This window comes from Patagioenas fasciata, chromosome 12, assembly GCF_037038585.1.
Source record: "Patagioenas fasciata isolate bPatFas1 chromosome 12, bPatFas1.hap1, whole genome shotgun sequence".
Taxonomy (NCBI): domain Eukaryota; kingdom Metazoa; phylum Chordata; class Aves; order Columbiformes; family Columbidae; genus Patagioenas; species Patagioenas fasciata.
The window spans coordinates 3,749,338-3,777,003 of NC_092531.1; the positions used below are offsets into that span (position 1 = coordinate 3,749,338).

The following is a 27,666-nucleotide window of genomic DNA, read 5'->3' on the forward strand; positions in this document are numbered from 1 at the left end:
GGCTGAGGGCTCTGCCTGCAATGGGAGACGAGCAAGGCAGGGAGAGGGGAAATGCAGTCTGGGTGGGAGTTTTGCTGTGAGTTCACAAGGAGAGAAATCTTCACACACATTAAGTCTGTGGCTGCACATCATTGCATCTGCAAATCATGGTGGGATTTTCTGACGCTGGTACGAGAAACGAGATAGGTAAGTAAAACTATCAGAAACTTCCTTGTACAGCTAAGGAGGACATGCAGCAGAGCAGGGAATTCATCCATAAACCATCAGAGGCAGCTGCGTCCTGCTGAGGATGAGTCCAGGGGTGTGAAGCTATTTCTGCACCCAGGGTTGCCCAGGGCTGTCCTGCAGATCAGGGTCCCTGCCAAGGAGATCCCTACATGTCTGTGTAGAGAAGCTGTGGGGGGAAGTAGTGACCCCTATCAGGGCAGGCAAGGTGCTTCTGCTCTGGAAAGGGTGCTGTATGGGTCAGAGCTGCTCACAGATCCAGATTACCCCCAGCATTTTTCCTAGGGGGTGCCTCAAGGGCAAATTGGGAAAGAGCTTGAGAAAGAAATAATGGCATGAAGTGCAGCTGGGGAGGTCCAGGCTGGACATGAGCAGAAAGGAATGTGACTGGAAGGGCAGTGCTGTGGTGGAGCAGGTCAGCAGAGGGAGTCTGCATCAGCCCAAGGCTTTGTGCTCCAAGGAACAGCTGGGGAGGATGGAGAGATCTCAGCAAAGGAAGGAAGATGCTCAGACAAGAGCAAGGTGGGGCAGCAGGGGGGATGTCTGCAGCCTGCAGGGAAAGAGGTGCAGGGGATGCCACAGCACAGGACAGGCTGTGGTGGAGATGATCAAGGGATGTAGAGAGGCTGAAAGCCCCAGCAGACATGAGCTCCTTCTCTCCTTGGCTATGGATTACCAGACAGTTAAGGAGTTTTCCTGATGCTGTCTTTTCAGTTTCCTCTCCCACGGGGTGGGGGGTGCAGGAAAGGATAAAATGAAAATGAGCTCTCATGCTTAAACAAGTCACTGAGACTCCTGAACTGCAACTGTGAGTGATCAGCACATCTGCCAGAAGGCTCATAACATCCCTTCACCACCCCTCTGCCTGTGCACAGCACATGCATCACCTTGGCTGGACACCTCAGCCTAGTCTGACCTGTCCTGTTTTCCAGCCTGCAAACAGGAAGATGCCCCCAGGCAGTGCCCTGGGAACAGGCAGGATCTGTAGGGCCAGGGGGAGGGCACAGAGGGTGGGATGGGGTCTGTGAGCACTGACAGGGAAGAGACATGGACAGGGAAACACCTCCCAGGGGGAGAATCTCCAGGCAGCAGGGAAATGATCAGAAATGGGAGGAAACTAAACCTGGAATTGTTATGGGAGGGAGAACAGAGAAAAGTCCCTGTGATCCCCTGCAGTGCAGATCCCTCCTGTGAGCAGCCCCCTGGCCTCCTGTCCCACCCAGCAAAGCCTCTGCCCTCAGGGCCGGGGGCTCCAAGGCATGGAGCAGCTCCTGTGCAGCCAGAGCTCCAGTTCCTCTGCAGAGCACAGGGGCTGAGAGCAGCTGCCCGGCAATGTTGGTGTCTGGGAGGTGACTGCACAGCTGGGGAAGGGTGACGCTGTCTGAGTGCCCGGCTGCCTCTGCCCTGGCCTCTCTCACACCCACCCTCACCGCATTGTCCTTCTTGCTCCCCTGCTCTGGGTCACTGCTGTTGGGATCTTGTTCTTGCTCTCAGGCTCTCTGGGGATGGCAGTTTCAGCTGCAGAGTCACAGCCTGATCTTGTGGGTCCTTTCCTGCAGGTGTGTCCATGGGAACACGTGTCCCAGCTTTGCTCTGACCTGTGGGGTGTGGGCAATGCAGTCTGTGGGGCTGGGAATGAGCTGAGTCTCCCTTAATCAAATGCCATCATTAGGACCCTTGTCTGTCTCGTTGAGGTTTTCTTCCCAGCTGCGAGCTTCCCTCCAGGATGGAAACCTGTCCTATAGCCTCTGTGTGTTATCTGAAAGCCCCTCAGAGAAGTGCAGAGATGCTGCAACCAAGAAAATGCTTTTTAGGAACGGATGAGACTTGTTTTGGTTCCATCTGACAAAGCTGAATCCCAGGACTGTCCTCTGTCCCCCGTTCCCATGCCCCCTGGTGCAGAGCAGGGCTGACTCCTCGGCAGCCAGCGGGCACAGGCCCTGCTCCTCACGGCACCTCCAGCCAGGCACCACCCAGGGCTCAGACACGGAGCTGGAGGAAGGTCTGGGAAAGGACAAGGGGGTGTGGACGAAGGGGAGGGTGTATGAGAAATGGCTTTCACTTTGCTAAGAGAAGTCTCCCGTAACTTGTCACTGCCTTTTCTTCTTTGGTCAGCGTCCTATGTCGAGAGGCAGCAAATGTCCAACAGCAGCTCCATCACCCAGTTCCTCCTCCTGGCGTTCACAGACACACAGGAGCTGCAGCTCTTGCACTTCTGGCTCTTCCTGGGCATCTACCTGGCTGCCCTCCTGGGCAACGGCCTCATCATCACCACCATAGCCTGGGACCAGCACCTCCACACCCCCATGTACTTCTTCCTCCTCAACCTCTCCCTCATCGACCTGGGCTCCATCTCCACCACTGGCCCCAAATCCATGGCCAGTTCCCTCTGGGACACCAGGGCCATTTCCCACACAGGATGTGCTGCCCAGCTTTTTTTCTTCTTGTTCTGTGCCACAGAAGAGTATTCTCTTCTCACCATCATGTCCTACGACCGCTACGTTGCCATCTGCAAACCCCTACACTACGGGACCCTCCTGGGCAGCAGAGCTTGTGTCCGCATGGCAGCAGCTGCCTGGGCCACTGGGTTTCTCAATGCTCTGCTGCACACGGTCAATACATTTTCACTACCCCTGTGCAAGGGCAGTGCCCTGGGCCAGTTCTTCTGTGAAATCCCCCAGATCCTCAAGCTCTCCTGCTCACACTCCTACCTCAGGGAACTTGGGCTTCTTGTGGTCAGTGTCTGTTTAACTTTCGGCTGTTTTGTGTTAATCGTGGTGTCCTATGTGCAGATCTTCAGGGCCGTGCTGAGGATCCCCTCTGAGCAGGGGCGGCACAAAGCCTTTTCCACCTGCCTCCCTCACCAGGCCGTGGTCTCCCTGTTTGTCAGCACTGTTATGTTTGCCTACGTGAAGCCCCCCTCCATCTCCTCCCCATCCCTGGATCTGGTGGTGTCTGTTCTGTACTCGGTGGTGCCTCCAGCAGTGAACCCCCTCATCTACAGCATGAGGAACCAGGAGCTCAAGGATGCCCTGTGGAAACTGATGACTGGATTTCTTCTGAAACTATAAACTGTCTGTCTTCTACATAAGAAGACATTCTTATTGTAGGTTCATCCTGTGTACAGTATTTTTTGTCTCTACTTGTGAGTTTGTTTTTTTTTATGATAATATTTTTATTCCCTTTGTAATTCACTGCCTGCTTTTCTTTTCTCAGTGAGTGGCTGTGGCAATGTGGAATCGTGTTCTCTGTGTTTAAGCAAAATAAAGGATCCTTCACCAATAATTTTCACTGACATTCTTTCTCCAAGACCTTTCTGGAGCTGCAGTGATAGTTCCCATGTGCATGGGTGGAAGGGAAAAGAGCTGTCTCATGGCAGCCCTGCCAGGGAGCACCAGTGCTTGGTCTTCCAGAGCTGTTCTGGTTCCACTCCCACACTCTCCTGCTCATCCCTTGTGTTCGTGCAAGGCCTGAGTGCTCTGGCAGCTTGGTCCCCGTCCTGCTGTGTGTCAGTGCTGTGAGCGCAGGCAGGGACAGGCAATGGGCACTGCTGTGACAGAGCTGGCCTCACAACAGCGTTTGCAGATAGAAAGGTGATCTCCTATGGGTAGGGCCTGAAGGTTCTTCTCCCTAGGTTCTTTTCCCAAGAACATGCCCAAGAAAGTTACCCAGAGATGAAACACCATTGTTCAGCTGATCAGTGTGTGTGTGCAGGGCTGGCACACAGCAGTGTCCTCTCACAGCCAGGCCTCCTGCCAGAGACCTGCAGGACCAGCACAGCAGGGGCTGGGCTGTGCCCCTGTGCCCTGGACACCCCATCAAATCTGTCCTAATCATCATGGACTAATCTCTCTAGCCCAGACTTCTCACCCCAGTTCAGAGAGGTACTTTGTCCCTACGGTACATACAGACTTTGGGACGAGATGCTGGAGAGCAACTCTGCAGAGAGGGATCAGGGAGTTCTGGTCGACAGGAAATTGAACAAGAGCTACCAGTGTCCCTGGAGCCAAGAGGGACCCGTGTCCTGGTGCATCCAGCACAGCATGGCCAGCCGGGCAGGGCAGCCGGGCAGGGGGGGGTGGGTTGTCCCGCTCTGCTCTGCGCTGGGCTGACCTCAGGAGATAAAGTTACTGGAGAGTGTCCAGAAGAGGTTGCAAATTTGGTGGAGGGTTTGGTGGGGAAGCCGTATGAGGAGTGGCTGAAGTCCCTGGGTTCGCTCTGCTGGAATAGAGGAGACTGAGGGCAGAGCTCATGGGGCTGCAGGTTCCTCAGCAGGGGAGCAGGAGGGGCAGGGCTGAGCTCTTCTCTCTATGACAGTGAGAGAAACCGAGGGAATGGCAGAAGATGTGCCACGTCTTCCTGCACCAATCTCTAGGCACCTGAAGGGCAAGGAAGGGATTGCTGAACAGAAATGAGTGGAAAATCCAATGAGTCCCAAGAAATGCTCTGAACCCATTCGAGAGCTTTAGACCCCCAGGAAAGAGCTCAGTGACAGTGCAGCCCATCCAGCTGCATCCGTGTCCCTCACTGAGCAGCACAACCAGTGTGGACTCACCCCATGGTTCTGCAGCCAACCTGCTCTGCAGAGCATCAGTGCCAGGTTGGGGCGCTGTGGGGAGCACAGGGGAGGGGCCAGGAGCACCAGAGAGAGAAAAATGCTGGTGTTCAGCTGCTCAAAGATAATATTCAGAGTTTAGGGTGCAGGGTCAGAAGTCCTTGCTGTTCTGGTGCTTCACCAGGCCTGGGAAGTAACTGGAGAAGGATTGGTGTCCCCCACTTGCCATCTCTTAGTGCATCATCCCTTGTGAAGGGTGGCATGGAAAGCAAGTCTGGGACCCTGTGTCAGGATTTGCACTGAAGAAAGTATTCACCCAGGAGCCACATCCTTTTGCTCTGGTACTTCAGTCCTGGTGCTCATCACATGTCCTGAAGACAAACTTATGCACCCCTCTTGTCAACCTTAACCCGAAAGTCACCCCTAGACAAGGCTCCTGAGCTGTGGCTGAGCAGGAGAACTGGGGTCCAGTTGTGACCAGAGGAAGGACAAGGCCTGTCCTGGGTCCTCTAAAGGGCTGGCAGCCTCTGTGATCTCCACCAGAAAAGGAGGCATTCAGGAAACCGTATACCATCTCCATGCCAATTGGAGGCCCTTAGTAAGAGTTCCTCTCTCCAAATATCCAACCTGACTTGTTGCTGAATGAACAACCTGGAGAAACTGCCCCAGGACCCTCATTCCAGACCCCATCTCCTCCACCCCATACAGGCAGTGCTCTTCCCATTATCACTGCGATGGTTCCAGGGGACCCAAGAGGGGAGGAGATGTTGGGTAGAGATATGGTGTCCTTCAGTGCTCCTCATGGTAGCTCCTGCTGGGCTTTGTGCCACTGCTCACAACCCTCTGAGCCTGGATGTTCAGCCAGTTCTCAGTGGTGCTAAACAGGAATATGCCCATGAGCACTGGGAGGAGCGTGGCCACCCAGTCAAGGGCAGTTATTGCCCATCTTGACTCAGCACTGGTGTGGTCACATCTGGAGCGGTGTGTCCCAGTGTGAGGTTCCCCATTCTGGAGGAAAGGGGAGGAGCTGCCATGTGGCCAGAGAAAGTCTGGGTCACATGTGGAGATGTTGAGAGACCCAAACTTCTTCAGCCTCATGAAGGGGAGGCTGAGGAAACGTGCTGTTTTTACTGAAATTGAGTTAATTTTCTTCATGCATTTTGAACCTCTCTCCTTCACATCCAGTACAGTCTTTTGTTTAGATTTACTATGAGAATAGTGAGATAACGCTGTTTATTCCCTGGGATAGAGTTCATTTTTTTCTTTTAGCAGCTTCACAGTGTTTGCCATTTGCTATGAAATGAATGTCAGAACTCACTGAGATCTTTGTTGTTGTCAGGGAAACCAAGGACTTCTTTGGCCATCCAGCTGCAGATGCAGAATGGCAGGAAGGGACACAGACAGGACAGCACCTGGACTGACATGCAGGCTGATCAATGAAATATTCCCTATGGTTAGTGTCATGCTCTGTCTAAAGCTGGAGCCGGCTTTTAGAGCTTGTTACATCCGTTACTCTGGGTTTTCCAGCTGGTTTGGTTGTTCCGTTCAGAAGTTTCAGTCTGTCAGGAGTTCGATGTCAGTTCGGCCTTTTGCAGTTCTGCCATTCTGCAGTTGGCCTTTGGGCCTTTCTGCCTGTTGCCCTTTTGCTCTCTCTTGCTGGGATGGGCTGCTCAGGACCAAGGTGCTCCTTTCTGCAGGACTGGCTGTTCCGTGTGGCTGGAGTTACACGGGGGATAGCACTGAGTATATTTTCTTAATTTAATTTATCTATTTCTATTTTATTTACCTGGACTATTGTCAGTGAAACCAAGGACTTCTCTGGAGTCCAGCTGCAGGTGCAAATTGGCAGGAGGGGGCACAGACAGGACAGCACCTTGACTGACATACAGCTATTCTTTACCATTGGTGTCATGCTCACTATAAAGCTGGGGATGCCTTTTCCAGCCAGTTAGTTTTGGTTTGCCGGCTACTTTGGTTGGCTCTGTTTGGAAGTTCCATTCTATTGGGAGTTCAGTGTTAGTTCAGTTTTATGATGTTTTTCTGTTTTTCAGTTGGCCGTTGGGCCTCTCTGCCTTTTGCACTTGTACTTTCTCTTGCTGGGATCATCTGTTCAGGACCAGGGTGCTCTCTTCTTTTGGGCTGTCTGTTCAGCACAACTGGAGTTACATGGGCGATTGCACTGAGAATCATATATTTTACTTTATGTATATTTTAGTATATTATTAGTAGTAGTGTTTTCACTGTTTTCTTTCTTTTTTGTTTTGTTTTTTTTTTTTTTTTCTAAACTCACAAGTTTCTCCCTTCCCTTTCAGTTCTCTTCCTTATCCCACTTGGGGACTGGGAGCAGGATGTGAGCAGCTCTCATGGTCTTGGTTGGTGGTTGTGGCAAAACCATGACAAGAAAGGGTAGTAGTAGCTACAGAAATCTTGAAAATCTCTTTACAAGATGGTAGAGGAAAACAGCATGAGAAAGGAAAACCATCAGAAACTGCAGCTCTGGAGGCCCAGAGTGGAACTCAGGATAAAGAAATGTCATTCTGAGCACAGTGCTGTGGTCATTCAGAAGGACTCTGGATCAGCCACAGCTTTGTGTTTCCAGGAACAGCTGGTGAGGATGGAGAGACAGCAGCACAGGTGGGGACACAGTGGGGTGAGAACTAGGTGGGGAAGCACATGGGGTGTCTGCAGCCTGTGGGGAAACAGCCACAGGCCTGGGACAGTGTAGGATGGACTGTGGTGGACATTTTCAAGGGCATTGGCAAGGCTGGATGTCCCTACAAGAGCCAAGGTCTTTGTCCTCTTAGCTGTGACTGATGTCCCTGCCAGTGAGGCCTAAGAGAAGACACATGGTTGCCGTGGCCATGGCACCCATTGCCTCCTTGCACCCCCAGGGAGTGTCACACCATTGCCCTGCACTGGGCATCACACTCCCCACACCCCAAGAAGAGCCCTGAGCCACACGTGAGGGACAGGATCTCCCTTCCTAGGGACAGGGGCTCAAGGCTTGGCCATTGTCCTTCACCAAACAAACCAAGGGTTTTCCCAGCATCAAAGCTGCTGCACTTTGCCTTTGCCTGATGCAATCACAGTCTCCAATTATCTGCTCTAACGAGTCCCCGGGGAGGCTTTGTCAGTAACAGCCCTCAGTGGGGCCCATTAATGCTTCAAGGTACTTTGGAATTTTCTCTGACTTGGACTTCTTGAGCAGATTATTCAGTCTGTGCTTGGTATCTGAGGTTCATGGACTCAGCACGAAATACACCATGGGGCTCATTAAAATTCAGAAAGCCTTAACGAGCTGTGTTTCTTTCAGTAATCTCATTCCAATCTTCAAGACCTGTAGAACTAACTGGAGAGGTTTCAATGGGACACTCAATGATGAAGATTTCAAAGATTTCATAAAGGAGGGTTATTTCTTTCAAGGGTGTTTTCTGTCATTTTTCAGTGTATAGAAGACGTGACAGCAGCATTCTACACTGGACATTGATCCCGAGGGTCTCCCGAAGACATCTGGACAGGCAGGAGAACAGTGCCCTGAGGCTGGACACTGTATGGACAACCTCGCTCCTCACCCCCACCCCCAGTCTGCTGGTTCCCTCATTGACCACCAGAGACTGCATCACTTCTCCTCACATCAGACTTCTCCACTGAGCTCTGCAGGAGATGCTGCAGCTCCTGTGCACCAGCTCCACCTGCTCTGCTGTGCAAACACTGCACAGTTTAATAAACAGTAAAACACTTTCCTCAGCTGTGTGTGTAAGCTGGATCTGATGAGGTCCACCATGTACAAGAGTCATCAACACAAGAAATGTTTCAGACAGAAAGATAGGAAAGGATAAATATAAATACAATTAATGTCTTGACTACCATGTTAATTAGGCCACTGAGTTAAGTTTATAACTCCCTGAAGCTCAAAGCAGAAACCAGACAGTTTGGAGGAACTGAATGACCAAAGAACAAGTGGAGGAGAAACCTGAGAGCACTGGGAAGGGCAAATCTCCAGACAGTCTGCCGGAAAGTTGTCCTTTGACAGGGACATTGAATCAGGAAAGGGGGGAACTCCTGAATGACGAGGGAGGTGAAATAATAGAGTGTTGGTAATAGAAGTACAGGGGAAGGCCAATATTTCTTCTTCTACCCTTAGTGCACTTGTAGACAAACATCAGTCATCAGCTGTCCCACCATAAACAGCCAGTGCCATTTTAGGGCCCCACTGTACCTGAGGTGCTGGCCTGGGATCTCCATCTATCACACAGGACCTGGGGAGACCAGAGCACCTTTCAATGCAGATAGAGCCTGGGCAGGGGTTCCCAGGGCATCTACACTGGCATCAGGTGTTCGTGTCCCTGGAGGTGAAGACATTCGTGCCCTAAATCCGTGCCCAGTTCTGGAAAACTCTTTCCTTTTCAGACAAAAGAAGCCCCCTCAAAGAAAAATAAATTATGTTGACACCTTCCTTTGCTTTGTATCTTTGTCTTCAGTTCTTCTTATTTTAATTTTCCTTGACACTAACTGACATCTGATAGGCCTACAAGAATTAAGCCAAGATCATTTTGTGTCTTGCATAGCAGACAATGCCCTCTAAACCTTCCCTGCCCAGGACTCCTCACACTTTGTCCAGAGCGAGTCACACTGAGGTGTTGGCTGTTTCCCTGGCTGAGATGTTGGTTTAGATGGTCACCTGCAGCACAGGTGGATCCTGCCCCATCATCGTCTGCTCTGCTCCAGTTAGAAACAGAGCCCAACATCACCATGGGATCATAAGAGAACTGAGGTTGAAGGGACCTCAGGAGTCTGCAGTCCAACCTGTCACCAACTGGGTCACACCAAGGTGTTCAAGCCTTGATCCAATCCGAGCTTTAGCAGGACTAGAGAAGTGATCATCCCTTTGTACTCGGCACTGGTGAGGCCACACCTTGAATCCTGGGGTCAGTTTTAGGCCCCTCATGGCAAGGAAGACATTGCGGTGCTGGAGAGAGTTCAGAGGAGGGTGACAAGGCTGGTGAAGGGTCTGGAGCACCAGTCTTGTGAGGAGCGGTTGAGGGAGCTCGGACTGTTCAGCCTTGAGAAAAGGAGGCTGAGGGGAGACCTTGTCGCTGTCCACAACTGCCTGAAAGGAGGTTTCATCATGGTGGGTGTTGGTCTCTTCTCCCAAGTAGCAAGTGATAGGACAAGAGGAAATGGCCTCATGTTGCACACGGGGAGGTTTAGATTGGATATTAGGAAAAAATTCTTTGGGAAAAAGGGTTTAGAAGCAACAGAACAGACTGCCCAGCGAGGTTGTGGAGTCACCATCACTGAAGGTGTTTAAAAGACAGATAGATGGGGCTCTTAGGGACACGGTTTAGTGCCAGATTTAGGTTATGGTTGGAATGATGATCTTAAGGGTCTCTTCCAACCACAATTATTCTATGATTCCATGATAAGTCATTTTTGATATTTTCTTTCTCAGAGGACCATGCAACTTCCCTGAGAGCCAGGACTTTTCTGAGGTGCTTGAGAGATGTCTCACGGTCACACCAGCAAGTTCCACCAGCACCTGTCTGTCCCTTCCCAGACCAAACCTTTTGTCCATAACCCAACCTTCCAGGTGAGTTTCTGGGACACAGCAAATGCTGTCCAGGTCTTCTGGGCCTGTTCAGAAGAGAGCAGCAGGTCAACATGTGGAGGGGTTCTCTGTGCACCTCAAAGCTTTCCTGACTATTTTTCTCAATGTCTCACTTGTACCCAACCTTTCTGGTCCTTAAGCTGTACATGAAGGAATTGAGCAGGGATGTGGGGATGGTGTTGAAATAAGACTTTTTCAAACTGTCTCAGGAAGGCCATTCTGGGCATCCCACAGTCAAGTATGAGGGTGCTGTAGAAAACAGTGGCATTGGTGAGAGGTTCAGGTGGAGAAGGCCCTGTGCCTGGTTACACTGGGGTAGAGAGCAGTGATGCATTCATGGGATGCCCCTGTGAACAGGAAGGGAACAAATGGCTCCAGGGGGACAAAATGCCTTCCAGCCAGTTCTTTAACCACCACAGATACACCATCCAGGCCAGGAGCTGCAGCTTCCCCAGGAGATGCTGTGGGATACGGTGTCAAAGGCTTTACTGCAGTCTAAGGACACAACACCCACAGCCTGTGTGGCGGATTCACTCCCCACCACAGACTTTCCCTCATCTGCTCAGCCGGTCACCTTGTCATAGAAGGAGATCAGGCTGGTCAAGCAGGACCTGCCTTTCAAAAAGCCACGCTGACTGGGCCCGATTGCTCGTCTGGTATGTGTGACCTCACAGTCCCTTCCCAACCATGTTCCTGCTGTTGGCCTGTCCCCTGCAGAGGCAGAAGTGACCTCACAGTGCCCTGCACAGCCATTGGCTTCCTACTGGACTGTGAGCTCCTGAGACACAAGTGACCACATGGCATCGTACCCAGCCATCACCCTCCTTGTGGTCCAGTGTGTGAGCAGATCAAACTGAGCTGCTTTCATCACATTTATCCAGTAGATTTCCTATCAAGGGTTTGAGTGGAGAAACGTTCCTCAGAGGAGCTGCTGTATTTACTCTGGGCCATTTTACATCTCTGCTTCTGACTCTTATTATTTTTCTCTTCTTCCTCTGTTTATTCTGATGTGAAAGAGCTCTCCAAGGAAAAGATTCATGGAATCCTACAATATCGCAGGTTGGAAGAGACCCCTGAACACCATCTCTGTCCCACTGACCTGTATGGCACCCCAAGGAATAACTGATAGCATTTGTGCTCCCTTGGGTTCATCTCACCACATGCACACAGTGGACATGCACATGATGTGTATGTTTGCAACTCATCCATACAGTGAAAACATGGACTTTTGACCTAGTATTTAGTAGAATCATAAAATCTTTTCGGTTGGGAGGGGTGCACGAGGATCATGGAGCCCACTGTCAGGTTGGGGCCGTGACACCTCCCTGGGAGCCTGTTCAGTGTCCAGCACCCTCTGGGTGAAGAACCTTTTCCTCATGTCCAACCTAAACCTCCTGGCACATCTTACTTCCATTCCCTTCGGTTCTGTCATTGGTCACCAAAGAGAAGAGATCAGTACCTTCCCTTCCTTCTCTCCTCATGAGGAAGCTGTAGCCACCATGAGGTCTCCTTTTAGTCTTTTCTTCAGCTCTGATGCTGAGAAACCCCTTGGATTGCTTTCTCAAGCAGAAAGGAGAAGCCATGACCTCCAAAAAATGGGAAGGGGGATCCTGTCCCTCACACATGGCTCAGGGCTCTTCCTGGGACCGTGGGATGTGGGTGTGCAAGGCCCAGGGAAGGACAACACTGGTGCAACAACTTCCAGCTTCCCCATGGGGCTGCAAGGAGACACCGAGGCCCCAGTGCCATGAGGACAACATGGCTTCTCCTGGGCCTCAGTGGCAGAGACAGCTGCCATGGCCAAGGGGACAGAGACCTGATTTCTGTGGGTCCCTTCCAGCCTTGCCAGCGCCCTTTGCCATCTCCACCACAGACTGTTCTACACGGTCCTACCCCTGCCCCTCTTTCCCCACAGACTGCAGACACCCATCTCGCTTCCCAACCATTCTCTCACCCCAGCATTTCTTATGGCCTTTTACCTGTCAGGAGACAAGTAACCTCACCATGATCTTCTAAGTCCCATGGCTGCTGCTGGCCGTTCAGTTTCTTTGACAGACACGACCATGTCCCTGCTGCTGTCCCATCATGTTCTCAGGTGGGATGGACACAATAGCCCGTCTCCAAGGCCTCTTCCCGGATGGGGCCTGTGGGTTCTTTGGCACAGGTTTTTTCTCAGCTCTATTCCTGCTGCTGTCTTGTCACCTCCAGAGACAGAACTAATGTCACAGTCCCCTTCACAACCATAGTCTTCCAACTCAATTATGAGATTCTGAGACACAAGTGACCTCATTCTGAGACACAAGCGACCATACGCATCCATCACACTCCTTATAGGCCAGGACCTGACTAAATAAAAGCATGCTTGTTTTATCAATTTAATCAAATCTATTTCATGCTAAAGATCTGAGTAGAGAATCATTCTTTACAGGAATGTGAAATGTTGACGCCTTTTCTATGTCCTCCCCTGCGCTTTTTTTTTTTTTATTTTTTTTTCCTTTTTCCTGGTTGCTAATTGCGAATTCACTACATGAAGTGCAAAGCCAATCCCACACCCAGAGACGAGATATGGTTTATTACAGAGTTGTGCAAGTCTGAATGCTGGAACAAAACCAGCACAACAGATAGAGAAGGAACATCTATTATATCCAAAATCTTATCTCTACATTCAGTGTTAAAGAGCCAAGTGTTTAAACCTCAGTATCTTGGTTACATAATTATCACCATGCATGCTTGTTACGGAAGGGTCTGAGCCTAGGTCTCCCATCCTAGGGATGTGTATTTTAGTATTATAATGAGTGTATAAGGAGCAAAGTTCAGCTAAAGTACACTTTATGTAACAGTCTTGAGACAGATGTTAAAACAAGACTCAACTAATTGTGCAGGCTCCAGAGTGTCTGCACTGCAAGGACAGAATTCTTTGCAGGTTCAGATTGGGTGTTTTAAAGGTCACTTTTGTCTTTGTTAGAGGAGCAGACTGACGACAAATGAGAGGATTTACATATTTTAGGTTAGCAACTACAAGCAGGATTTATTCTTTTAACTGATAAGGACTACATCTTCTGTCCTCAAACACCTCTCCAAGGTAAAGATTCATTGAATCCTAGAATAACTCAGGTTTGAAGAGAGCCCTGAACATCATCTTGTCTCGCTCTCCTGCTCAAGGCAGGGTGCACCAGGTGAGGTTGTTCAAGGCCTCTGCCCAGCTTTGCATCATCCACAAAGGAGCTGAAAATGTGCTCCATGACACGATGAAGTGGCAGAATAAAGACATTCAACAGTGTTGGCCCCAGTACTCATCGCTGAGGGATGCCACTAGAAACTGACTAAACACAGGACTTTGTACCACTGATGATATTTGGGCTTGGTCATCCAGCCAACTTCCCACCCATCACAACAACCACATCTTTATTCCAGGTCTCCCCAATCTGCTCTAAGGCCACCACAGGAGACCATGTCTGGGGCCTTGCAAAACTCCATGTACACAACATGCCTTTCTTTCCCCTGCCCATTTGGGTTCAGCAATCCCTTCCTTGTCCTACAACTGCCTGGACATGGCTGCAGGAGAATGTGACTCGTCACCCTCCCAGGGACAGCCGTAGGCTGACCAGCCTGTCATTCTCCCAGTTCTCCTTCCTGCCATTCCTGAAGATGGGTTTGACGTCTGCCCTTCTGAGGGACCTCTGATCCTCTCTGATCACTCTGGCACTTCTGAGACCACAATCCAGAATTTCCCACAGGGAAAGAGGGGCAGATGCAGGACTGTGTAGAACAGCATGGGATGAAGATGGCAAAGGTGATACAGCAAACAGGGACACTTGCAATGAGCCTGTCCAAGGCAGCTGAGATGAATCTCACTGTGCCACTGGGGTTTGTCCCTGGAGTCACACACAGAAATATCAGGGTTCTGTCAGGTGTCCACATCTGAGCTGGCCTCATGGATTCTTAAAACACATTGAGATATTCAGGGACAGACACTTTCGCTTTAACCACAGAGGCGGGAGTCACAGTGTCCCTATGCGCTCCTGTTCCTATACCCAAAGGATGGGAGGCACCTCAGCCCTACGGTGTGTCACCATGTTCTACATTTATCTTTGATGTCCTTCATCATCAGGAATGGACATTGGCTCAAGGAAGCACATCCAGGTGCTGCATTCTGGTGATTTCCTGTGGGAAACCCAACATGATGTGACCTCAATAAACTCTGTCTCACAGGCCTTCATGGAACCACAACGGATAGCTGATAGTGTTTGTACTGACTTGGGTTCATATCGCCTCACGTACATGGTATGCATGCTCAGATCTCGTCTGTACAATGCAAACATGGACCTTAGACCTGTTCGTTCAGTGTACTTCCATGGACGGACAAAGAACTCTGACCAGGGGTGAAATGATGGTTGTGAGGGGCCAGCCCATGACGATTGCCCTGGGAGTCCAGTGCACAGGGGCACAGCCCAGGCCCTGCTCTGCTGGTCCTGCAGGTCTCTGGCAGGAGGCCTGGCTGTGAGAGGACACTGCTGTGTGCCAGCCCTGCACACACACACTGTTCAGCTGTACATTCGTGTGTCATCTGTGGCCACTTTTGTGGGCATGTTCTTGACAGAAACTTCAGGAAGACTTCAGTCTTCTGACACTGCCCTAAGAAGATCACTGTTCTTTATAGAAGTACTTCTACAAAGACCAGTTCTCTCACAGCAGTGCCCATTGCCTGTCCCTGCCTGCGCTCACAGCACTGACACACAGCAGGACGGGGACCAAGCTGCCAGAGCACTCAGGCCTTGCACCAACACAAGGGATGAGAAGGAGAGTGTGTGAGTGGAACCAGAACAGCTCTGGAAGATCAACCTCTGGTGCTCCCTAGCAGGGCTGCCATGATGGACATTTTTCACCCTTCTCCCACACACAGTAACTGTCCCTGCAGCTCCAGAAAAGCCTTGGAGGAACAATATCAGAGAAAAATATCACTGCAGAGCCCTTTATTTCATTTAAATACACAGAGAGCATGGCTCCATATTTATACAGCCAGTGGGTTGAGAAGGAAAAGCAGACAGTGAGTTAGAAAGGGGATGAAAAATATAAAAGGATTTATTTAAAAAATAACCACTACCACCACACACACACACAGATCTGGGCTTCTAATGAGGTCCATTAAAACTGTTATCCATTAAAGAGAAGAGGATGAACACTTTATTATTTTTTAAATGCATCCCGCCATTAGTTTCCTCAGGGCATCCTTGAGCTCCTTGTTCCTCATGCTGTAGATGAGGGGGTTAAATGTTGGAGGTATCAGTGAGTACAGAACAGACACCAGCAGATCCAGAATGGGGGAGGAGATGGACGGGGGTTTCAAGTGGGCAAACATGGCAGTGCTGACAAACAAGGAGACCACGGCCAGGTGAGGGAGGCAGGTGGAAAAGGCTTTGTGCCGTCCCTGCTCAGAGGGGATCCTCAGCACGGCCCTGAAGATCTGCACATAGGACAGCACAATGAACACAAAACATCCCTCAAAAAGAAAACAAATAAACATGAGAAGTCCAAGTTCCCTGAGGTAGGAGTTTGAGCAGGAGAGCTTGAGGATCTGGGGGATTTCACAGAAGAACTGGCCCAGGGCATTGCCCTTGCAGAGTGGCAGTGAAAATGTATTGGCCGCGTGCAGCAGAGCATGGAGAAACCCAGTGGCCCAGGCAGCTGCTGCCATATGGACACAAGCTCTGCTGCCCAGGAGGGTCCCGTAATGCAGGGGTTTGCAGATGGCAACGTAGCGGTCGTAGGACATGATGGTGAGGAGAGAAAATTCTGCTGCAGCATAGAACAAGAGAAAAAAGACCTGTGCAGCACATCCTGTGTGGGAAATGGCCCTGGTGTCGCAGAGGGAATTGGCCATGGACTTGGGTACAGTAGTGGAGATGTAGCCCAGGTCGATGAGAGAGAGGTTGAGCAGGAAGAAGTACATGGGGGTGTGGAGGTGCTGGTCCCAGGCTATGGTGGTGATGATGAGGCCGTTGCCCAGGAGGGCAGCCAGGTAGATGCCCAGGAAGAGCCAGAAGTGCAAGAGCTGCAGCTCCCGTGTGTCTGTGAACGGCAGGAGGAGGAACTGGGTGATGGAGCTGCTGTTGGACATTTGCTGCCTCTCGACATAGGACGCTGACCAAAGAAGAAAAGGCAGTGACAAGTTAGGGGAGACTTCTCTGAGCAAAATCAAAGCTATTTCTCATACACCCTCCTCCTCATCCACACCCCCTTGTCCTTTTCCAGACCTTCCTCCAGCTCCGTGTCTGAGCCCTGGGTGGTGCTGGCTGGAGGTGCCGTGAGGAGCAGGGCCTGTGCCCGCTGGCTGCCGAGGAGTCAGCCCTGCTCTGCACCAGGGGGCATGGGAACGGGGGACAGAGGACAGTCCTGGGATTCAGCTTTGTCAGATGGAACCAAAACAAGTCTCATACTTTCCTAAAAAGCATTTTCTCAGTTGCAGCACCTCTGCACTTCTCCGAGGGGCTTTCAGATAACACACAGATGCTATAGGACAGGTTTCCATCCTGGAGGGAAGCTCGCAGCTGGGAAGAAAACCTCAACGAGACAGACAAGGGTCCTAATGATGGCATTTGACTGGGGGACACTCAGCTCACTCCCCAGCCCCACAGACTGCATTGCCCACACTCCACAGGTCAGAGCAAAGCTGGGACATGTGTTCCCATGGACACAGCTGCAGGAAAGGACCCACAAGATCAGGCTGTGACTCTGCAGCTGAAACTGCCATCCCCAGAGAGCCTGAGAGCAAGAACAAGATCCCAACAGCAGTGACCCAGAGCAGGGGAGCAAGAAGGACAATGCGGTGAGGGTGGGTGTGAGAGAGGCCAGGGCAGAGGCAGCCGGGCACTCAGACAGCGTCACCCTTCCCCAGGTGTGCAGCCACCTCCCAGACACGAACATTGCCGGGCAGCTGCTCTCAGCCCCTGTGCTCTGCAGAGGAACTGGAGCTCTGGCTGCACAGGAGCTGCTCCATGCCTTGGAGCCCCTGGCCCTGAGGGCAGAGGCTTTGCTGGGTGGGACAGGAGGCCAGGGGGCTGCTCACAGGAGGGATCTGCACTGCAGGGGATCACAGGGACTTTTCTCTGTTCTCCCTCCCATAACAATCCCGGGTTTAATTTCCTCTCATTTCTGATCATTTCCCTGTTGCCTGGAGATTCTCCCCCTGAGAGGTGTTTCCCTGTCCATGTCTCTTCCCTGTCAGTGCTCACAGACCCCATCCCACCCTCTGTGCCCTCCCCCTGGCCCTACAGATCCTGCCTGTTCCCAGGGCACTGCCTGGGGGCATCTTCCTGTTTGCAGGTTGGAAAAGAGGACGGGTCAGATTAAGTGTAAGATGTCCAGCAAAAGTGATACTGTTGTTGCATAGGCAGAGTGGCTGAAGGCATGAGAGGATTCTCTGGAAGACCTACTGATCACAGAGTTGCAGTTCTCAAATATTTGTTATACATTAAGGACTCCTTTTGCATTTATCCCCACCCATTCCCCAAGAGGAGGAGACTGAAAACAAAGACTCAGGGATGTTCCTTGACTTTATAATACTCCTTGTCTCGATTTTCTCCTTGAAACCTCTTGTAAATATTTCGGGGGTGATAAGGAGCTGTGAGCAGCCCTGACCCACACAGCACCCTCTCCACAGTAGAAGGACCCTGTCATTGTGGGGGTCACTCCTTCCACCCACACTTCTCCCCACAGCACCATGGGGATCTCCGTGGGCAGGCAGAGCGCTGACCCTGGCAGGCGGCAGAGTCCCTGCCCCAGCACAGCCCTGGGGTGCAGGGACCCTGCTCTGCAGGACAGCCCTGGGCACCCTGGGTGCTCCCACTGCAGTCACCCTCAGCAGAAGGTGCCATGATGCCCTTTCCCATTGATGATGCCACAGGGAAGCCCTGCTCTGGAGTGTGTTCTTCTCTACAACAGAGATACTGTGAGTGAGACCTGACAGATCCTATAAATTGTAGGATTTATCATCTTCAGGGTCTCTCTCCAGGAAATGCAGCTGCATTGTCCTACAGCCAGAGACTTAACATGTAAGGACTGTAAAGATTTGTCTCTCAATGAGCCCTCAGCAACAAACCACCTACATTGCCTTTCCCCTCTCTGTGCCTGGCTCCTGTGCCCTCGGTGCTGCAGGCAGAGCCCTCAGCCCTGCTGCGTGTGCAGAGGAGCTGCTCCTGGGCAGAGCTGTCTCTCTGCAGCGCTGCCGCTTGCCAGGAGCTCCCTCTGAACCAGGAGCCCAGCCCAGCTCAGCAGCACAGGAGCAGCCCATGAAGTCCCTTTCTCTGTCCCCTCTGGGCTCCCTCCAGGTGTCCCTGGAGCTGTTGGGGCACATCCTTTCAAACAGCCTCAAGTAGTCAGTGATGTTGATTCCCTCTCCTCTGAACAGACACTTCTTGCAAGCATTGTGTTCTCTGTATTAAAAAACAAATCAGTATGAGAATCATATTTTCTTGTCCCATCATTAGGCAGGACACCAGGAATGTTACAGCAAAGGATCTAAATTCTGTAAACTGTGGATGGGAATTTCTTCATTTGAATGAGTTTAAGCATTATATTCTGGTTTTATACTCCTAGGTCTAGAGAGACATTCATCAATCTTTGGCCATCTCATGTCTGTGCTCTGAGGCAAAGCCTTTGCACACATGGGCTCTTGGGCACTTGGTACCAGGTTTCTTGTGGCAGGTCAGAGCTGGGCTGGTGCCACAGCTGGGGTGGTTCAGCCCAGATGTGAGGCAATGGCCTCAGCCAGGGACCTGACTGGGGGAGCTGGAGCTGTCAGTGCTGCAGACAGAGCTGTGACACGGGTGGAATGAACTGCCAGGCAGGGTAGCAGAAGTGAGTTCATCTGGTCTGCAAGGACAGCAGCCTCCAAGCACAGCAACAGGCCAGATCAAAACTCAGTCTAGACATCTAAGGCAATTCAAGGGCCCCATAATAAGCTGTTACTGCTTCACGAACACTTAAAGGAGAAAGAAATACACTGTGTGGCCACTGATGAATTTTATCAGGGAAAGAAGTTATATTCTCGGTGTCTCTTGTCCTCCATCTTCACCAGTAAGTTCTCCCAGGCCTCTGTGACTTGAGACAGTAATCTGGAGGAGAACAACCAGCAGTGGATGGGGATCAAATCAGGGGTCACTGGAAGTAACACAATCCTTTCCAGTCTATGGGACAGCAGGGGCAGCATCCCAGGAGCTGAGACAGCAGGACGGTGTCACAGGGAGGCCACTCTCCACCATCTTGGAAAGCTCATGGAGACTGGGGGGACTCCCTGACCACTGGCAGCTCTCACACAGTGTGTGCACTTTTCAGAATGGCCAATGGGTGAGCAGGGGAACTAAGGGCTATGCCCCAGAACATGTCCACTGGGACCCCATTTCTGGGTGTCTGGAAGAGAAGGTGACAGGGTTTACCCAGGGCAGGCTGTGTCTGTCCATCCTCTTTGCTTTCTGTGAGGAAAGGACAGGGTTTTGGATGTGGGCAGAGCAGTGATGGTCCGTTACCTGGAAGTCAGCAAGGCATTCAGCGTCATCCCCCACAATATCATGGTCTGAGTCAGTGTGTAAGTAGATGGGTGAAAACCATCTTGATGGCTGGGCTTGGAAAGTGCTGTATAAAGGGAGAAACTTTCCAATCACGAGGACAGTCAAGCACTGGAAGCTGTTTCCCAGGAGTGGGCACTCACTCTGTCCCAGAAAGTGACCAAGATGTGTTTGGATCAAGCCCTGAGTAATCTGGTCTGACCCTGCTTTGAGCAGGAGGTTGATCAAGACACCTCCTGAGGTCCTTTTGAGCTTGAATGACACTGTCCTTCCTTCCCCGTCATGTTCTGAAATTAGACAAGTCTCTCAGGTTCTCTTTGACTACAAGAATAATTCATATGAGGTGCTGGGCTGCTTTACACTTGTCCCCAAACAGTCATGACCACAACTTTTGCATCCCTTTTCATTTGCCCCAACCCAGGGTCTTCATTTATGCTGTCCTAATACCGTTCTGGAAAGAACTTCCAACCTTGTTCATCCTTTCAGAGCAGGTTGTTACTCAGAGGTGTCAGTATCCATGTAAGGAGTCTGCACATAGCCAGGCAGCAAAGCCACTGTTACAGAACTGGAGATGAGGCTCTTGACCAGCTCCTTGAACCCAGATATCAGAACGACTTGCCTGCTGACATTCCCAGGAACACTTGAACTCTAAGTGCAGAGCATGTGAGTCCTGGTTGGGTATCCTGGCTTGTTTCCTGACCCATGTGGTGCTTCAGGTTTTGAAGAGAATCAAAACCAACTTTTTGACTGGGGTAGTTCCATTTTACATGTGTCACACAGAGCAGATGAAGGGAGCTCAGAGCTCCAATCTCTGCTGCACTATAAGGCTTGATACCCCATCCATAGGTACATATCTAAGTGGTTCAGACAAAGGGTGATCTTGCAAAAGTCACCCTTTGTGTCCCCAGGTGCATGGACACTGCTCATGTGCCTCTGCAGAGAGTGTCAGGGGTTGGATCCCTTTCTCAGGAGAAACTCCTTGCTGGAAAGACACAGCTATGGGGGTGACTCAACAAGGTTTTATTGCATTTCACTTGGTATCAGATTTGACATATTTGGTGCTTTTCTGTGATCACTCCTTCTGCACAGATGATCACAGAAAGACAACAGCTTCATAAGAGTTGGTTACAAAGGTCCTGTCATGAACAAGAAATCTCACCGTGAGATCTGGAGGTAATGAGGAAGATTATAACAAGCACCAGGCAAGAATCTCGAGGCCTCTTCTGAAGAGTGGGAGGCCCTGAGCAGCAGTGACCGGCCATGTGTGGTGTGGGAGAGCGTCAGGGGATGGGGGGTAGAAAAGGGTGATGGCTGATGACTTCAGCAAATCCTTACAACCATGTCTGAGCCACAAGTGGAATGCAGTTGATGTCTGCGAGTGGAGGGGGAATAGGAGGAAGATTTTGGGGGAGTTATATAAGGAAGGAAAGCATGCTTCTCTTGGACTAGTCATATATAACAGTGCTATTTGCATGCTGTGGGCATGGCTGTGCCTGGGAGATGGGGAATGGCTGCTGCTGGGGTGTTTGTGCTCAGTCATGGCCCATGAGCTGACCCTGCTCTGCTCCTCTCTTACACTGCCCACACTTGGATGGACCTCAGGAATCATCCATGAGCCTGGTGGATCCATGAACCTCCTGGAGTGATGGGTATGGATCCAAATAGAGGATTCAAGCAAGTTTGAGACTGGGACAGCTCAGGTGATTGGTGACCATTGCCAGGTTTATGAAAGAAGTTGAACGGGTTTGGGGGACCTCACAGGCATTGCCAAGTCCTCAGAAAACCAGAGCCTTGTGGTTAAAGCAACAGCACTTGGCACCAAACCCACCCCCAAAACACAAAACACTCACAGTGACCACAGGCAGAGCCTGAGAAACATTTGACTGAAAAGGTGTCCTTTGTCAGGTCCTGGGTTCAGGGCTTGGCCATTCTGATGATGAACAAACGTCAAGGGCTGACGTGGCACCAGAGCCACCTCCACATCGCCTTTACCACCGCTGACCATTGTCTCCAGGCTTTTTCTTGAGAAGCCTCCAGGGAGAGGGACTGCTTGTGTCAGCAATGGCCCTTCGTGGGGTCCCAAACTGTGGGGGACTACGGTGGGTCCGTGGATTCCCTGACGGAGGGCATGGGAACAGAAATTAGCCTTGAAGATATGAAGGCCTACCCATGAGAAAGATGGGAGTAAAGGAGTATCCGGAGATATTAAGGATGTACCCGTGAGAGAGAAGGGAGTAGAAGAGTAACACTGATGATAGCAAAATTAGCCAATGAGATGTTACTGCTGTAACTTGTAACCAATAGAGAAGAGACACATGAATTGGTAAAACTGAATAAAAATGCACTTGTGGCAATAAATGGCATCTACTACTTTCATCTTGGAGGAACTTGGTCCATGTCGTTTGTCCGTCTCAACTGCGACACCAAACACCCTCAGAAACCTGGGGTTTGTTTCTGCCCTTCAGTTCATGACAGGTTTGTTCATTCTTTCAGTACCTGCAGTTCAGGATCATGGCAGCAGAGGGCTCAGTATCATCCAAAATGCCATTACAAGACGATGCTCTCTGCAGCACTTTCCTAAAGGCTTCAAGTCTGGTGTGGATGATTTCAGAGATTTCAGAATTGTAGCCAAACAGTGAGCATTTCCATAATAAAGAGTAATAAAACCAAATCTCTAATATTTCCGTCACCCTCCCAAAACCCTTATTTCCACAACAGCTGGTATCAACAATCTCCAATGAATATTGATCTAGAGAATCTCCTGAGAACGACTGAATGTGTCAGAGAAGTGGGTGCCTAAAGCATCACTTGACGGAGGAGACAGGCCAGGACACCTCAAGAAAAGTCACAGAACTCTGGACCAAGAGGTGGGTGTTCCTGGGAATCTCAGGTGCCACAGCACAGTGATATTTGTGTTCAGGGAGCTGTTCAAGTGACCCATCTCCTGTTCTGTAATGGTGTCTGAGTTTGCTCAGGTCACCCCTGACTTGAACCCCATCCACGGCTGGGTGTTCTCCAGACTCCTGCCTTCAGGTACAAAGTCCCAGGAGACCTTGGTGGTGAAGATGGAGGCAGAGAAGACATGAAGAACCTCAGTCCTGTCTGATTCTACTCTTAGAAAGTTCAGCAGCAGTTCCACATTCACCCTGTCTGTTCTTTTACTGGAAATGAAGCCGTGTCAGCTGATTTCAGCTGGCTCTAAGATGGACCCACTTCTTCCAAATCTGAGCCACTCAGTGATGTTGGCAGCACCTCTGGGATATTGTATTTGAGAAAGGGTAAAAAACGCTGCACAGCAGCAGGTGGGAGAGAGGAGGGAGGAAATGTGAGAGAAAAGCACTGCAGACACCAAGGTCATGTCCCATAGGACCCAAGCAGGTCCCTCAGCAGGCCAAAGCTTGCTCTCCTGAAATCCTGCTCTTGGCCTTGTGATCATCTCCCAGGAGCCTCAGCTCCACTTTCCCATCCCTGACTGTCCCATCCTGACCAACTCTTTCTGGTTTGCAAGTGTGAAGTCCCACAGGGCACCTCACCTCACTGACTCCTCAGTCACCCGTGTCAGGAAGATGTTGTCAATGAGCTCCAACCCTCCTGGATGGCTGGTACCTTGCAGATATTGGGATATCTCAGGTCTGCCGCAAGGACGCGGACCTGGAAACATGAGGCTTCTTGTATTTGTGTGAAGAAGGCCTCATCTAATTCCTCTTCCTGATCAGTGGGTCAGTAGCTGACGTTCAGTCACCACAACATTGCCCATGTTGTTCTGCCCTCTCCTGCTGACTCCTCAGCCTTCAGCTGACATTGTCTGTCCCCAGGCAGAGTTCCTCGCATCTGGTATTTACCCGTCAGAAAACTCTGAATATTGACAAGATAAAGTGACCAGTTCTGTATCAGGGTGGGACAATAACCCCATCCATCAGGACAGAGCAGGACCTGACACGCTGAGCAGTGACCCTGAGGAGAAGGGCCTGGGCACTCCAAGGTCCCCACACCAGCCCGTGGTGCACGCTCACCATGAACAAGGCAACTGCACACGGGGCTGCATGGGGAGGAGCGTGGGGACCCAGACACCTGGAGTTCTCATCCCATTCGGTTCAGCACTGGTGTGACCCCACACACACGGGGGTGTGCCAATGTGCGGCTTCCCAGTTTGGAGAAGCAGGGAGGAACTGGAGAGTGCAGGGCTCTGCCAAGGCAGGTTCAGCACCTTGTGCACATGGGGTGGGATGCTGAGGGACCTGGGCTGCTTTGGCCCAGCAGCGCTGGGGAGGCTGCAGCAGTGCAGGAGTAGCCTGAGAGTGCTTGAAGGGTGGTTTCAGAGGTGGTGGAGGTTTCTTCATAGTGGGAAAGAGCTTGAGAAAGAAATAACGGCCCAAAGTGCAGCTGGGGAGGTCCAGGCTGGACATGAGCAGCAAGGAATGTGACTGGAAGGGCAGTGCTGTGGTGGAGCAGGTCAGCAGAGGGAGTCTGCATCAGCCCAAGGCTTTGTGCTTCAAGGAACAGCTGGGGAGGATGCAGAGATCTCAGCAAAGGAAGGAAGATGCTCAGACAAGAGCAAGGTGGGGCAGCAGGGGGGATGTCTGCAGCCTGCAGGGAAAGAGGTGCAGGGGATGCCACAGCACAGGACAGGCTGTGGTGGAGATGATCAAGGGATGTAGAGAGGCTGAAAGCACCCTCCAGACAGGAGCTCCTTCTCCCCTTGGCTATGGCTGTTGTCTGCACCTCTGATGCCTGTGAGGAGACACCTTGTCCTTCCAGCACAGGGGCCTCATGGCCTCCTTGTCCCCAGCCAGGAACCTGGGAGGTGTGGGACCATAGTGCTGCCCTTGGCCTTGCACAGCCCCACATCACACTGTCCCAGGAAGAGCCCAGGGTTGGGGTCAGGGTTTGGCCCTTTGGTTAAAGAAACACATCCAGGTTTAATCAGTATCAAAGAGACCTTTACTTTGCTTTTGCTGACCTGTCATCACTGCCTCGAATTTTCTGCTCTACTCAAATCCTGGATATTGTTTCTCAGTAGGTTCCCTCAGTGGGACTCATTAACATTACAAGAAACTTTGCAGTTTGAATCTGACTTTGACTTCTTGAGAGGTTTCTTCATCTTCCTCCAGGGTCTGAGGTCCATGGACTCAACACCAACGCCACCAGAGGGGTCATTAAAGCACCTTGGGCTGCTCCTGTGCTGCTGAGCTGGGCTGGGCTCCTGGGACAGAGGGAGCTCCTGGCAAGCGGCAGCGCTGCAGAGAGACAGCTCTGCCCAGGAGCAGCTCCTCTGCACAGTGCAGCAGGGCTGAGGGCTCTGCCTCGGGATCTCAGGGAGATGAGCAAGGCAGAGAGAGATTAAAGGTGGTCAGGATTGGGAGGATGACTGAGAGCTCACTGGAGGAGAAACCTTTGCAGCCCTTGCCATGGTAAGTCTCCGGGTGCAGGGCAATGCAGCTGTAGCTCCTGGAGGCATCTCCTAAAACTGGCACAGGCACAGCTTGTGGGATCTGTAGGGATGGGGATGTTTTTCAGCAACTTAGAAAATCTGAGAAGCAAGTTGTGCACCCAGGGGTGCCCAGGGCTGTCCTGCAGAGCAGGGTCCCTGCACCCCAGGGCTGTGCCGGGGCAGGGACTCTGCCGCCTGCCAGGGTCAGGGCTCAGCCTGCCCAGGGAGATCCAATGGCAGCAGCTGTGGGTGGAAGGAGCGACCCCCGGCAGGGCAGGCAGGGAGCTTGTGGGGTTGAAGGGTGCTGTGTGGGTCAGGGCTGCTCACAGCTCCAGATCAACCCCACAGACATGGCAGAGGGTCCTTCTGAACAATAGCATCGAGACAGCAACAGCTGCAAGGGAAGGAGTCTGTGCTTTCAGTTTTCCACTCTTGGTTATCTGGGTGTGCAGTGGGAGACGGGGATTTATTTCTTTGCTTTGGAGAAGACACTGAGACCCCAGTTCTCGTTAGGACTTGTCTGAGCTGCTCCTGAGCCCCTGCACACACAGAGCTGCCCCTGGGCAGTGCCAGGAGGTGTGAGCAGGACAGAGCTGAGCACACAGCGGGTGGGACGGGGTCTGTGACACTGACAGGGAGCAGACCCAGGGACAGAGACACAGCTGCAGGCAGCACAGACATGGGCAGGGAGAAGGAGCTGTGACCAGAAATGCTGGGGAGGGGATTCAGGACCCCCCTGCCATCCCCTGCAGTGCAGACACATTTTGCAGTGCAACCCCTGGTCTCCTCTCCTCCCCAGCAGAGCCTCTGCCCCAAAGCCATGGGGTCCAGGTCACGAGTCTCCACCTCAGCAGCTGGACCTCCAGGTGAAGGGTTCCTGGAACGGTGAACACAAGACAGGTGCTAAAAGTACTTGCTCTACAGTGTCTTTATGTGAGTGGCAGCAGCACATCCAAGTAAGGAGAAGGTTCCACAGCATGCCCGTCTGCCTTCCTGTCCTTGCTTTATTTTCTGGTAGCACTGCAGTGTTCTTCCCTGTTTCTCTATCTGTCCCTGGTGCTCTTGCTCTCTGGGGTTAAGGTGGCAGTGTGGGTCAGTTTTTGTTCTGACACCAGTTCAGTGGATCTTGTCTCACAGGTGTGTCCATGGAAACTAGATGCCCAAGCTGCATTTTAAACTGTGATGAACTCTTTTTCTTAGTTGGTAGAAAAAGAGAATGAGGGGAAACATCTCTTCATCAGGGAGGAGGTTTTCCATGAGAAACAGCACGTTTATTTTCCTCATAGAACTCTCCTCTAACTTGTCATTGTCTTTTCCTCCTTGCACAGGTCCTCATGCCCATAGACAGCAAATGTCCAACAGCAGCTCCACCACCCAGTTCCTCCTCCTGGCATTCACGGACACACGGGAGCTGCAGCTCTTGCACTTCTGGCTCTTCCTGGGCATCTACCTGGCTGCCCGCCTGGGCAACGGCCTCATCATCACCACCATAGCCTGGGACCAGCACCTCCACACCCCCATGTACTTCTTCCTGCTCAACCTCGCCCTCATCGACCTGGGCTCCATCTCCACCATTGTCCCCAAGTCCATGGCAAACTCCCTCTGGAACACCACAGCCATTTCTTTTATGGGATGTGCTGCCCAGCTCTTTCTCTTTGTCTTTTTCCTTTCAGCAGAGTATTCTCTTCTCACCATCATGTCCTACGACCGCTATGTTGCCATCTGCAAACCCCTGCACTACGGGACCCTCCTGGGCAGCAGAGCTTGTGTCCACATGGCAGCAGCTGCCTGGGCCACTGGGATTCTCAATGCTCTGCTGCACACGGCCAATACATTTTCACTGCCCCTGTGCAAGGGCAATGCCCTGGGCCAGTTCTTCTGTGAAATCCCACAGATCCTCAAGCTCTCCTGCTCACACTCCTACGTCAGGGAACTTGAACTTCTTGTGGTTGGTGTTTCTTATGCATTTGGCTGTTTTGTGTTCATCGTGGTGTCCTATGTGCAGATCTTCAGGGCCGTGCTGAGGATCCCCTCTGAGCAGGGGCGGCACAAAGCCTTTTCCACCTGCCTCCCTCACCTGGTCGTGGTCTCCTTGTTTATCAGCACTGGTGCATTTGCTTACCTGAAGCCCCACTCTGTCTCCTCCCCATTCCTGGCCCTACTGATGTCTGTTCTGTACTCGCTGGTACCTCCGACATTGAACCCCCTCGTTTACAGCATGAGGAACCAGGAGCTCAAGGATGCTCTGAGGAAGCTGATCACTGGATGTTTTCAGCACCCATAG

At 51.5% G+C, this 27,666-nt stretch overlaps 1 protein-coding gene across 1 annotated transcript; it reads left to right on the forward strand.

Moving 5' to 3' along the window:
- Window positions 1-146: 146 nt before the first annotated feature.
- Window positions 147-27,666, forward strand: LOC136113498 (olfactory receptor 14J1-like). The gene is made up of 2 exons (XM_071814145.1): window positions 147-186; window positions 27,056-27,666. The coding sequence occupies exons 1-2, from the start codon at window positions 147-149 to the stop codon at window positions 27,664-27,666; spliced, it is 651 nt and encodes a 216-aa protein (XP_071670246.1).